This window comes from Parambassis ranga, chromosome 2 (genome assembly GCF_900634625.1).
Source record: "Parambassis ranga chromosome 2, fParRan2.1, whole genome shotgun sequence".
Taxonomy (NCBI): domain Eukaryota; kingdom Metazoa; phylum Chordata; class Actinopteri; family Ambassidae; genus Parambassis; species Parambassis ranga.
Genome location: NC_041023.1, coordinates 34,228,648 through 34,242,795, shown reverse-complemented (window position 1 = coordinate 34,242,795; position 14,148 = coordinate 34,228,648). Strand labels below are relative to the sequence as shown.

The 14,148-nt window shown below is 40.7% G+C and overlaps 1 protein-coding gene across 1 annotated transcript in view; it reads left to right on the top strand.

Annotated features, from left to right (window-relative positions):
* The window catches only part of ano2b (anoctamin 2b), a 47,057-nt gene that overhangs the window by 14,749 nt on the left and 18,160 nt on the right, over positions 1-14,148 (top strand). Inside the window, exons 6-17 of the mRNA XM_028420475.1 lie at positions 1,753-1,851; positions 1,936-2,087; positions 2,421-2,475; positions 2,542-2,593; positions 5,461-5,516; positions 5,744-5,791; positions 6,770-6,834; positions 7,929-8,063; positions 8,506-8,666; positions 8,992-9,074; positions 9,384-9,479; positions 10,042-10,125. Of these exons, the coding sequence (XP_028276276.1) occupies positions 1,753-1,851; positions 1,936-2,087; positions 2,421-2,475; positions 2,542-2,593; positions 5,461-5,516; positions 5,744-5,791; positions 6,770-6,834; positions 7,929-8,063; positions 8,506-8,666; positions 8,992-9,074; positions 9,384-9,479; positions 10,042-10,125 (1,086 nt within the window). The remainder of the gene's footprint in view (positions 1-1,752; positions 1,852-1,935; positions 2,088-2,420; positions 2,476-2,541; positions 2,594-5,460; positions 5,517-5,743; positions 5,792-6,769; positions 6,835-7,928; positions 8,064-8,505; positions 8,667-8,991; positions 9,075-9,383; positions 9,480-10,041; positions 10,126-14,148) is intronic.

The following is a 14,148-nucleotide window of genomic DNA, read 5'->3' as shown; positions in this document are numbered from 1 at the left end:
TAGAGAAGTGTGTTGTAGATTGCAGAAGTTTAGCATATAACATATATAACTAAGGCTGCACCCAACCTGACATTAGTGGCAACTTCGGGGGTGGATTAAAATCTGCCGCTTAATAATGATGTATTCACTTTGAGTGACAGGCAGGTGCCGCCTCAGACTGTGAGTTACCTGCTTGTGTAACTGCCAGCCCACCTCGGCTTCACTCTCACTTCACCTCTGTGTTTGGGTCAACTTGCAGTTTAGGCGGACTTCCCAATAGGGCAGCAGTCGGACCGTCCTGCAGAAGATCTTCAGAAACCTGTGTGTTGCAGATGGTTTGTCCATATTTATGTAGGGACCTCACTCAAATCAGCGTTTACAGCTGTTTGCCTCCATCTTTGTGAGGAAAGAGGAGAAGGAATTATGGGAACTGTAGTTTATGAATTCCACTGGTGAAAGAGATGATCATTTGATTATGGCAAATTGTAGAAAACTGTAAGAATAAAAAAAAGCATCTACAATGCAAAAACACACATTTCCTCCTTTGTGGAAAACTAGTGTGTGTGTATGAGATTGAAAAAAAAAACAAAACTTTAAGATCTCCATGTGTTTCTCTTTAAATATAGAAGTTGTTTTCCGTACATGCAACTTCAAAACATATCAGTAAGTTACCTTGTGCTTGTATACATATGGATGCTGTACAAGAGCTTTTTATTAAAGAGGGGTAGAGTTCAGGTGGCGTTCCACTTCACTGTATCTCTGTGTGGGACAAAGGGCCGCACAGATGTGAGTGAGAGGAGATAATGAAATATAAGAGGAGTAAGAGTGACAGTGAGTGAGTCAGCCAGTCAGTCAATCCGTCAGTGAAACAGTGTCTAGCAGGCAGCAGAAGGTACAGTAATATATGTGAGGAGGGGAGGGCGGTGAGGGGGAGTGAAAGATCTCAGGAGAGTAGGAGTCGAGAGAGGAGAAAGGGAATCGTTTCAGGTTTCCATCGTTTGTCGTGCCACCTTTCTCTTTTCACCCCCCCTTATAGAAGCTGATGGGGGGGTCTAAGGAGGGTAAGGTTACCGGGCTGTCATCCCCTGCTGTCTCTGCTGTCTTTAATTTCTGGTCACTCACACTGTAAACCAGCTCTAGAGGGACTGCGGTGTGGATGTGGTATGAAGAGTCTTGCATCATATTCATCCAGAGAGTTTGTCAGTACATTCAAATTCAGAATTCAATCACTTACAGTTTGTTGCTATTTGAAGGCACCAATTATCAAATTTTGTTAAGGCATCCTAATATTAATGTAATAATTACAGTGTGGGCACCAGACCGTGATTCATTAGCAGGATGAGTCAGGATTGTATCTCTAAAACACTACATTATATCTGTTTGTTGATGAACAAAACAAATGGAACAGACTGCAACAACAAAGCACAGAAGAAAACAGCCCGAGGCTTTGCTTTAGGGACAGGAAGCCACATCCATCATTCATTAACAGTAGACCTGCTGCGCCAAACTGGTGAGCCAAGGTTTTCAGTGGGTCAGGACCACGGCCTGGACGGCTTGTACCTGAATCCAATCTATGATTTAAGTAGATGCAGTTCCACAGGCCAGTTTATAGCAGCTGAGAAGCAATGATTTAAAGTCAAGTGATGCACATACTGAATGTGTGATGACCAGAGCTGGCAGATGATCAGGTTTTAAACAGCATCAGCACCTGTATGTGTGTTTTTTCTGTTCTACATAGCTACAGGCAGTTGATGTTACATCTTTGTTTTTCAGGTAAAGGCTCACGGCCCTAGCTTCACTCGGCTCCATGCACCTTGGCCAGTATTGTGTCGAGAGGCTGAGTTTCTCAAGATTAAAGTCCCCACAAAGACGGTGAGTTTTTAATGCTTCAGTGTCCATGTTGAGTCACATATATGTTCTAAGGTAGCTGATTTTTTTCCCTTTTTTTTCCGTCAGAGTTATGAACTGAAAGAGGAGACAGGTTTTGGATCCCGTATGAGCACAGTGTGGAGGAAACTCAACCAGCCTTTCCAGCCCAAAGTACCACATCAGGAACACGGACGCACCAAGTTTCTTTCTCACACCTTCTCCAGGGACAAGCTTCACCTGTGAGACACAAACAAACACTCAGTCTCTCCGTCCTGGTTTTGACATAACACACACACACACACAAACACTTCTTTTTGTCTTTGCATGTAATGCTTGTTTGGAGAATATTTTCATGTCCCTCATTGTTAGTACTCCTGTTTTGCTTACAGATTAGAAAACAGTCCTTTTGTGCCATGTGCTAGCCGCGTATCATACTGTGTTCACCGTTATTTGAGGAAATTAGATGCTGTATGACTTGCTGACTTACCTCGCATGCTGCAGTGTCACAAGCCTTTTTAGTTAACACATCGCAACCTCAAAGTTGCCTTTTACTCACTGCTTGTTTCTTTCAGATACAACATCACATCAAAAGACACCTTCTTTGATAATGCTACAAGAGGCAGAATTGTAAGTATGTTTCTTCTGTTCTTATTGTGTCCGGGAGGAAGTCTAACAAATGTAAATCCTCCACAGGTGTATGAGATTCTGAGACGGACAGTGTGCATACGGACCTGTCAGACAATAGGTGAGAAAACCCAGGCATTTAATTTGCTTTTGCTTTGGTCAGTGATTATATGATGGCATATTAAGAGTTAACATGCTTGCTGAAAGTGCTCTTTCTCTATTGTGTTTTAAACTGTAATTCTACCAACAGGTCTGGAAAAAGCTGAGTCAGTGAAAGCGGCCGATTTAAGACTGGGCTGAGTTTAGTAGTGCAGGTGAACTAGAAGGTGATAGGCCTGCTGGGAGCATGGTGGGATCATCATGTTCTGCTGGTTACCCAAACAAGCAGTGTAGTGATTTGTTGGATGATGCTAACATCTTCTGATTGTAAATGGTTGCTTTGTAGTGTCAGCCTAATTCCCGTTAGAGTGTTCCTGGAAAGCCAGGCATGCTCATTAACATTTCCCTAAACTGCAGTCATCCATGGGGACATTGAGCAATTAAAAGTTGATGCTTGCTTCAGCAGCCGTGTCAGCTGATATTTGTCAGCAAAGTTCTACAATGTCTATTGAGAAGGCTTCTCCACCTAGAAAATGTCAGAAGACTTCACCTGCTTGACGAATAGCTCCACCGTTCCCTCTCCGTGGGGATTTTATTATTGAGGAGGCTGATTTCAGGTTGCTGGTCATTCTGGTGTGGAATTTAATGACATACATATAGCAGCTGCCTCTTCATGTGTGACACCCATCCGTGCCTTATAGAAACAAGCTGAAAACCAGATCCTTCCACCATATGTCTGGTTGGCTAGCCCATCACAGCAGAAGGCCCCTGCCAGCGGGTACTGATGAAGCTGCAGGGGAAGAAGGAGACAGAAAATAGTTGCACTGCTTTAACCTTTTTTTCCCTTCATTCTCACATTTAATCACACACACACACATAGATGGAGTCTTTGTTGCTCTACTCCATTTATTCTACAAGTGGGTCACACTTCCTGGGTCAGGCTGAGTTTGAAGCAGGGGCCTCTGGGATTTGTGGTTGTTTCTAGCTGGTTGAGTGGGCGTGAAAACATTTTGGCGCATGTGTGCTGGTGGTGACATTCATTAAAAGCACAGCTAATCACTGGACATTTTCAAGTCCCCTTTGAGGTGCTGATAATTAATTGATTAATTACTTTGATGAAAGAGCCAGTTGTACATGTCAGGTCAACTGATGTGTCAGTGTCCACCCTGATAGTCACAGGCCTATGCTTCACATCTTTACACCTAACCCAGTTCCAGTACATAGAAAAACAGAATTCAAAAAGCCAGTACATGCTGTAGGCTGGCCTAATGCACCCTGCTGCAGAGAGGGGAAAAAGCCTTTGTCACATTTTCTGAGAAACATAAGGAGATAAAAATGGGAGGAGGAATCACATCAGAGGTACACTTTTCTGGAGTGTGTGATGAGAGGATATAAGGCAATGCTTAGACAGACATTTAGAAACCTGTAATATTACACACCTTTCACTTAAAAACAGTTACTGCACGAGTTATGCTTAACCCTTATGCACTGTTCGGGACATTTTTGTCCTCTGAGCGTAATTTTTCTGTTTAATTTGGCCATAACTTTGTCTATATGTGAGCAAATTGAATGATTTTTGCTGAATAAGCTTAATTTTACATACATTTTCATGAGTCAATAATACACCGTGGGCAAATTTGACCCCCTTTCGTGTTGTCCGGGACAAAAACATGCTCTAACTTTAACGGTTTTAAAAATATATCAGATAAATATTTTTTTCATATTTTTTTTGCATAGACCTTTTAATTAACTTCAGTTCTGATCAAATGTAGTAAAACAATCATCTTCCCCTAGGATTTTAATAGGGTCATTAGGTTGTTGACTGTAAAAATCACAAATTTTACCTCCTACCAACAGGGTAAACCACCAACAATCAAGAATGCATGATTATGTACTGCCATGGCTGTGCAGTCAAAAAATGTGGTTATAATGGAAGTCTACACGTAAGGGAGAAAAAACAAAAATCCAGTGCTGTGCAAAAACTAATAATGCATTAAAGTCAATGTTGTTACTAATGTTTGACATGCCCAAGACTGTAATAAATAAAAAATAATAAATAAATAAAAATCCAGTCCACATTCACCTTTTCTATTAAAAATTAGCCATTTTGTGTGTGTGTTTTTTTTCCATTTATTGGCACCACCCCTTATGAAATTGGTGATTAAAGGCTTTTAAAATCTTGGGGAAAAATTCTTTTTTTTTACTACTTTAGATCAGAACTGAAGTTCATTACAAGGTCTATTTAAAAAAGGAGAGAAGAGGCAGAGAAAAGAAGAGGCTGCTGATCAGAAGACCCCCCCCCCGGGTGTAGATCTGGTGGTGGTGGAGATCTGAAGGGCAGGAGATAGAAGGCCTGAACTGGCGTGGATCTAGTGGTGCTCGGGGTGGAGGAGGGTTGCCGGGTTCGATCAGAAGAGAGGAGAGACAGAAAACGACAGCTGATTGGTGAGGGAGGTGCCTTCTATTAAGCGCCTGACTAAGTGAGCGGAAGAGAAGGGGCGCAGTGGAGTGAGGGATAGAGGGAGAGAGATTAGTAAAGCGGATATGGATAAATGGTGAAAGATGTGAAACAGAGTCTTCCTGATTGAACTTACACTAAGAGCTACATTTGTGTATTCTGTTGTGTGTTTTGAAAGAATGGAATAAGAACAGCATTGGTTACAGGAAGTGCAACGATGGCTAGGGAGCATGTAAGTTATGTGATCAAGTAAAATTGTCTCGGGATGTAATGAATAGAAAACATGTCCACAGGGTCATTTATAGGTTTCATATTTATATGATTCATTAAAAAGTGAACATACTCTGTTTTTCCCTACACACTGTATGCACTAAAGGCTAACACTTCATGGCCTCTCTTTGGGTTGTCTAACATCTCTGCTCCTTTTTCAGGCATCAGCACTCTGATAGCTAAAGGCGTGTATGACGCTGCCTTTCCTCTTCATGATGTAAGTGTGAGGAATTAAAGTCCTTACTTGAATTTCATTCAATTTTCACTGAACTTTCTTGGAAGAAGAATCACAGTTTGTCACTTTCCTTTGTTGAATGTGTTATAAAATAACTGCCCGCAAGTACATTGATTGTTTCTCATTTAAAAGAAAAGCTCACAGTCCCTACTACAGTGTGCTGTCTGTTATTGTGCTCATGTTTTTCACCCTCTCTTCTCACTCCTCAGGGTGACTATAAGGTCATTGGACACCTTGAAGAGAGGAACGACAGACAGGTGCATCAACTCCCCTTTCATTAATCTCCCTCTCTTTCACACTGGCTTATTTTCTTTCCCTCCTCTTCACCTCCTCCTCCTACTCTTCGTCTGTCTGCCTAGTGATGAAATGCAAAAGTTTAACAACTAGTGTACTTTTGCTCAAGTACCTCAAAAAGTGACTGTAAGTGATGCAATGCAGCTATTATATCTGACCCAAATGTGGACAATGAGAAGAATTAACTCACCAAAAATGAGCTTTATTAATGTAAAACCACACACAGAAAAACTTCACTTTCAAATAAGAAATGAAACAAATAAAATAAAACCATGAATAAAACAAAAAATAGGAAAACTTCTGAGACACCACAGGACAGCTTCAAATACAACACAAAACCAAGGATCAAGACAAAAAAGATGTCCGACTAAACCAATATCATTCCCCTCAACAGCAGCCTTTATTTGTCTGCATCTTCCTCCTCTATTTCTTTCTGAGACCACTGGTACATCTCCCCATCTGTCTAACACTGTCACAGATTGGAGTTTAAGTTCAGTAAACATTTCCCAGAGCTCCTCTGACGGCAGAAAAAAAACATCGAGTGACTCAAATTTGGATTGGAGCAAAACAAAAAGTGCTTTTTAGAGTGCATTTTGGCCCTCGATATTAATTTGGACAATAAATAAAACATTATTGTAAGTCCCTCCATTATAATCTAAGGGTCAGCCATTAGATAAAGCAGATATTTCTTTGTGGCATGTTTTTAACTTCATATCACCCTCCTCCTGCTCTCTGATTTCAGGATAATGTTGCACTGCAGCAGTGTGTCTTTATCCACAGAGGCTTCAGTCCACCAATCAGAATGTTTCTGCCTCCAGATCAGCTCTGCCTCTGAGAATCATTTTCAACACGACAACATACACCCACACTGACTCTCTCTCTCTCTCTCTCTCGCTCTCTCTCTCTCTCTCTCTCTCTCTCTGTGTCCTGTCTGTGATCAGGTTCTGCATGAAGAGTGGGCCAGATACTCAGCCTTTTACAAGTACCAGCCCATTGATCTGGTCAGGTAATGTGACCAAAGCCAACATGGTGGTTTTTGTTTCATCTAAATGGCAACTGAGGATACAGTAACCGTCTGACATCAGAGTTCAGTAGCTACAGTGTGTTACTATTATACATACTGGTATTCAGATGTTGAAGTGATTCATTATAAACAACGTTGAAAGAGTGGCAATTCTTTATGAGGATAAAGAGTTAAGGTAAACGTGGTGGAATCCTCCCCTAGAGAACTTAGTGGAAAGCAGAAGTAACAACAACTCTGATGAAATGAAAAGTACTCTATAGACACTGCCACTTTTCTGGCTGGAGCTCATGCTAGTTTCCCAGTAAATGGCAGCCACATGCCATTTTGAGTCTCATTTCCCAAATAAGAAATGGAGGAGGTTAGCATGAGTCACAGTTTCACATGAGCCACAATAATAGGGAATTCAGCACATTGAAATAAACCACTGATGAGAGGCCTTCACAGGTGCTCACAGCAGGAGTCTGCTGATGGCATTGCACACAGGTGTGCTTCTTCTCCTATGGGAAGCGTACTAAAGAAGGTTTAATAGAGCACTTACACAGGTTTCATAAGCTGAAGTTTGATCTCGGTGAATAACTGAACAATAACTGAAGGATTGCTGAAGATGCTGCCAAATAACAGGAGCACAGGTTTAGCACCTTAGTGCTTTTCACACCTGTCACATTTTTAGCCACTGAAAATCTAATTTGTTTCGATGATGTATGTTGATCCTGTTGTAATTGAGGTGGTTTTGATAACATGTCATCATTTTAAGGCCTAATGTGTTTGTATTCTACTAACTAAACCATATGCTGCATTCAACTACCACTGGAACGTCCAGTTTACAGTTTCTTTCTATAAAGAATGGTTTAATTTTGCATCCCCCCAACAGAAAGCATCACAAAGGCCACAAATGATGACTGATGGTTAGACCTTGGCTATGTCTGCCAGAGACTGAATTTGTATGCAAATATGCTTCTGATTTATCACATAATAAAGTCAAATAAAATATTGATACTCAGACTTTCCTACTTTGAGTTGCATGCTGCATAATTCTTCAGTCGTTCTCCTCTTAATGCTTGATCTCTGACACACAGGAAGTACTTTGGGGAGAAGATCGGCCTGTATTTCGCTTGGCTCGGTGTTTACACTCAGCTGCTCATACCTGCCTCCATAGTGGGAATCATTGTGTTTGGCTACGGGGTGGCCACAGTGGATACAAACATACCCAGGTAAATCTTCAGATCAAAATGATGTGTGATAGCCAGCAAAGACAGAATGTCCCACAGAATACTCACATTACCAGAATGCATAAATGAGGATTTCTTCCCACCACAGTTTTAATGTATGCACACATGCCCACACACACACACTAGACAGGGATTGCCCAGATACCTGCTGTATCTGGCCTTAGTCAGGGTTGTGTGGGAGGTACACAGAAGGTACGGCTGGCAGAGTGTGTGTGTGTGTGTCACAAGGCAAAATGGTTGATAATTCAGCCCACACTAAGTATGACTAAGGTCAGAGCTTTTATTGTGGTTATGTGCTAAAAGTCCCATTCATTTCTTATGGTTACATGTAACACAGTCACTTCAGGTGCTTTTGGCCTGCATTTAATCTCGATGTATTTAATGTCACTTTTTGACTCGAGTCTTGATTTTTCTGCCCCCTCAGTCTGGAGATGTGTGACGAGCATCTCAATTTCACCATGTGTCCACTGTGTGACGGCGCCTGTGACTTCTGGCATCTGAGCACCGCCTGCGGCACCGCCAGAGCTTCGCACCTCTTCGATAACCCCGGCACCGTCTTCTTTGCCATCTTCATGTCTCTGTGGGGTGAGGTTACGTGTGTGTGAGAGAGAGAGAAAGAGAGAGAGGTGGGCAGAATGCAAAGTTGCTCATTAATATCTTATAACCTCCTTCACCTCAAGTGTAATTTGGGCTTGGAGCTACTGGTAAAGATGTTTTGTCTGTTAGAGTTATGTAAAATGGATTTGTATGACTGTAGTAATACAATGAATCCTTGTAAAATGTCCATGCAGTCATGTTTTTTGTTTTCTCTCTCTCTTCTAATTCTTATTGACTAATAAGTAATCAGCTTGTCACTGTCAAACGACTGACTGTTGCCAAATTGTCACATTGTCTTTGTGTGGTTGTATAGCGGTGCTGTTTCTGGAACAGTGGAAGCGTCATCAGATCAGTTTGAGCTTCAGCTGGGATCTGACAGGCATCGAGGAGGACGAGGTAAATACTGAACACTTATTGATGCATATACATAAACACAGAAACAACACCAAGAGAACGGAGCTTTACTGCAGTTCTGAACAAGCACAAGTCTTTTTTTTCTAAATATTCAGTGCTTGTGCAACTGTGTGATGTAAGAGATTACTTGCTAAGGGTCTAAATCATTATTCTGGATGAATACTTTTGGCATCAGTCAAATATTTTGTGACAATTCTTTAATGACATCTGAAACAAATTCTGCAGTCTTTCTTTATTCTTTATTTTTCCACAAAAATGCTCAGATCATTCTGCCTTCTGTTTTTCCATCAGGAGCACCCCAGGCCAAAATATGAGACCATCCTCCTTCAGAAAAGACAGAGGAATGAGAGGAAGGAGAAAAAAAAGAAAAAGAAGAAAAAGAACGAGGTGGGAAAGTTGTTTTTTCCCTGATTCAAGTGTTCCACATGTATTCTTACATTGTAAAATGTGGACAAAGTGTGAATTCTGTCCTTGTAGCAGCTTGGCCACCCGGCTACCAACAGTCCTACTGTAAAGGTATTGCACAGTGATACTTATTGTGGGAGTCATTGATGAAACTTTTCCATTTATGTCAGCCTCCACAGCTGGTTCCTGATGATCCGGCTGGTTAACATGCACACCAAACAACAGCGTGATAATGTAACGCCAATGATCTAGATTCTCTGTGTAAATTGGGTTAATCACATCGAGTCTTGTTGGCCCACATGCGCTTGCAGCAGCGGCAGATGGCTTCCTGCCACCGCCAGAGCAGGGCAGGAAGTAAAACACATGATACAGGAGCATGGTGACACCATCCCAAACCCTGATTAAAGTAGAAACCTGAAGAATCCTACAGGTGTTTTTGAGTTGTGCCATCTACTGGTCATGTTAAAAGAAAGATGTATTAATGTAGTTTCTCTATAGGTGTGTGTGTGTTTGTGCGTGTGTAACCTGTCCCTCTGTCTTACAGCCAGAGAAGCAGGAGGAGGGGACAGTGACAGGGAAGGACAGATGGAGACAAAAACTACTGTCTGCCATGGCTGCAGGAATTCCGGTAACCCCTCCTCTCCCTCACCTGCCCTCTCCTTTTTTCTTTTCCTCCGGCCCCTTGCCTCCCATTTCCTTTCCTGACTGCTCCTTTCCTGCAGGCTGCTGTCTTTCTGTTCTTCTCTTCCTGTCCCATCCTCTGGCTGCTACAGCTCCTCAGGTATTTTCTTGCTTTTTTTTAATGTGATGGTCACGGCAGCAAAATTATGCCTGAAATCTCTCAAATCACTTTGTGGCAAACCCGCAGTCTGTATCAACAGTATACAGTAACAGCCCGAACTTTCCCCTCTGTACCGTACACTCACATTTAGTTTGTGAGCTTTTAAAGCCCTGCTGGCCTGATGGACGGACATCAAGACAGACAGCTGATAGTAATGAGGGCTTATTAGCATCTGTGCTTCCCTTTTTTTGGTGTGTGAGTGTGTGTGGGGGACACACATGCAGGAAAACAAAAACATACTTGTTCTACATATAAACACTGGCTAAAAATGCCATGAGGAGAGAACATTACAAGCCTGAGTTTCTTGTGTCTTCGTTCCCGTTGACGTATACATGCTGTATTTTATTTTGATCTAATCCCATATGCTGTACACTGTCCAGCTACTATAAATACTCTAAAGGCAAATTAATCAAATTAATCCAGGTATCAAAGCAGTCCTCAGCCTTACTTTCCTACTGTTTTTCAAGATAATTAAGCTCATTTATGTTAGAAAATCTGTAGTCTGATAAAAACTAAATATTTGTAATGCATCAGTGCAGTTGGTGGATCTAAATGATTTAATCCACAAATCCTTGAACGGGCTACAGTGTGCAGTGAATAAAAGAAAGCAGGAATCATCCAGACTGGAATTACAGCACCATGCCACAATTGTGCAGCCTCTGGCCAAGATGGCTTCCCCTATAAGGATTCATATACACATACACATGATGCACACCTAAAATATGGAGGTCTGCTGTGATTCTATCTGCAGCAAATATACAGAGGCTGAAGGATAACTAGACAGATTATTTTGCCTTAAACCAGACTAGACATAAAAGAAATAGAAAAAACTGGAAAAGCCAGCTGACATGATGGGGAGAGATGGACTCTTTTTATGTTTGTCAGAATAGCCTTTCTCACTGTGTGCATTTTGTCAGTAATAATTACACAGTATCCTGTTACTTGGCAGTTTACCTATAGTTTCTTTTAATCACTTTCAAACTAATTGTCAATTATTTATGAAAATAAAGTTAAAAAAGACAGAGAGATCCACAGCACAGATACACAAAGAGACTTGGAGAAATGAAGGGATGGAGAGAAACAGAGGGAGGGCGGCTGAGTGGGAGTGATGCATGCTGGGCAGGAAGCCAGGGGTAAGATTAGTGACCGTCACTATGGCGACACAGAACTCTCCCTCAAACACACACACACTTGATCTGTTTGATTTCTTACCTGAGACAGTGAGATTGCTGTAGGATCAGATTAATAGAATGTATAACTGAAGTGGAAATGTATGTTACATTTACCTTTATAACACCCACATTTTAAATTCTAGCATTGTTGGAAAAGTGCACATCATGAGTGTTTAGCCACATGTAGTGGACATGCAATATTTCTCCCGTTAAATTGTTGTTTAAATGTTGTTTGACTGGAAAATTACCATTATGAGTCCACTGAGACTCGTCTTATCTCACACAACTCTCATGAGACAAATGTGTGGCAAACATGAGAATGTAGTGAAGTTACCTCTGATTAGACATGTTATTGTAGATTGATCCTTATGTTGAATGAAGGTGAAATGATTGACTCATTTGCACAGATACTTTGTGTATATAAAAAATGTGTCCCATTTAGAGGACAAAGGCATAAAGACTGTGACTGAATCTGTCAGGAGATGAAGTCTTTGTTGGGCTTCTCCTCAGTGGCCCTTACAAGCCAAATATAACACCTGACCCACTTACTACCTTTCTCTGTGATGGCTGTCCCCACTATAACCATTACACAGACACACACAGACTCTGAAGTTCATTTTGACTGTTAGTATGTCCCTACCAGTGGTGGAGGAAGCACTGAAGCTTGGTACTTAAGTAAAAGTACAAATAACCAGCAAAATATATACTTAAGTAAAAGTAGAAGTGCTACATCAACAATCCTACATAATTAAAAGTCTTAAGTACTTTTAAATGTACTTAAAGTATTAAAAGTAAAAGTACTCATGCACCAAATATATATTATTAATTTCCATTGCATGAAGGATATCAGAACAGGTTAAAATAATCAAAGAAATCATCTTAAAATTAAAATGGACCATGTGTAATTCATTTACATTTTCAGTCCAGAAGCAGCTATGGACAGGTCTGTATGACATGAGGCAGGCTGTGGGCATCAAGTGAACAGAGATGCTGCTAATATAAAACAGGCATTCACCATGTTTACTGTGTAAGTATTCCTGCTGTAGATTCATGTTATGATTCATGTTAATCAGACATTAATGAATGGACCTGTGTTCGCAGATAGCAGCTAACTAGTTAGCTAACTGAGCCAGCGCACCGACATCATGACTGAGGCTCATTATAGAAACACAGCTGGCAGCGTGACACTACCTTCATGCAGAGTCTGACCTCACATCAGTCCAGCACAGCTGCATGAACACAACTGTATTCATAAATGTACTTGTAACTACAGATATTTTAAAATTTGTAATGGAGTAGAAAGTACAGATAATAGCTGCAAAATGTAGTAGAGTAAAAGTATAAATGATGCACTATTATTTTTACTTAAGTAAAGTATAAATACATAACATTTACTTAAGTACAGTAAAGAAGTACAAATACCAGTTACATTCCACCACTGGTCCCTACCACAGGTTTCTTAACCAGAGAAAAGCTTTTCTTAGGTTCAGTTTGTACAATTAGAAATAAAAACACATCGTTTCATATGTAATGGGTTCTAAGGAATGAAGATAAGACTTGGAATATCTGGGGCGTCTACTTTCAGCAGCTGATTGGTCAGGTTAGGCACTTCAAATTCTTGGTCAGGTTTAGGAAGGGTTAAAAATAAGTCGGTGCACTACAACTAAAACAATACAATGTATAGACTCCCCTTACGTTTTTTTTCTTTTTATATGTGCATACCACTGTCATAAATACTTGTTGCAGTATGAGCCTCCCTCATAAACACACACACACACTTCATACATATAACCTGCTGCCCACACATTCTTCTTTATCATTTATCACATACACATACATGTTTATACATGCAGTTCACATGCTCAGAGGGTTTACCTCTGTGTGGTGCTATAGGCCGGATTCAAACAGAAGCTATACCCAACACATTTGCAGCCCAATGGAAGTCAATAAGGCCACATCACCACTCTACATTCACAACACTCTACTGTGTTGTGAATAATTGCAGCACATGTTGACAAACTGATATTTTTTGTCTATTAGCATGTGTTTTTACATTTCCACAACATATTACATGATGGGATACATTTGGCAGAGACCGCACAGTCCACAATGTTCATCAAATCTGTTTTCAACAAGCTCCAACAACACTGACTGTAACTGGTAAGTTAATGAAAGATGCTGATTTATTTGCTTGTTGTTTTCTTCTACAGTAATTGCAATCTGTGTTTTATAATGTTACTATAAAACAAATTTAAATGCCTAATTAAAGCTTTAATGCTTTAAAGAATTAATGCTTCTTCCAAGTATCCAGTCTAATGGAAAGCATGTGGCCTGATTATCTAAGAAGCAAAACAGGCACAGCAGAGAGCTGATCCATAGATGCTGCTATTGTTCTCTCCATGTATTAATAAAGTCAAAGCTGTAACATATGAGTATCAGTAATAGAACAAAAAACATTTACTTTATAGACATGGGAATACAGTTTGATGAGATTTCTGTACTTGTGTGCTTTGTTTGAACCTTTATTTTTGTGTGCCAGACTCCAGCAGAGGGAGATGTGGCCAGAATCAAACTGAAGGACTTCACTCCATCAATACCCAAATGACAAGTTCCAGTTTCACAGCATGCTACAAGGGCA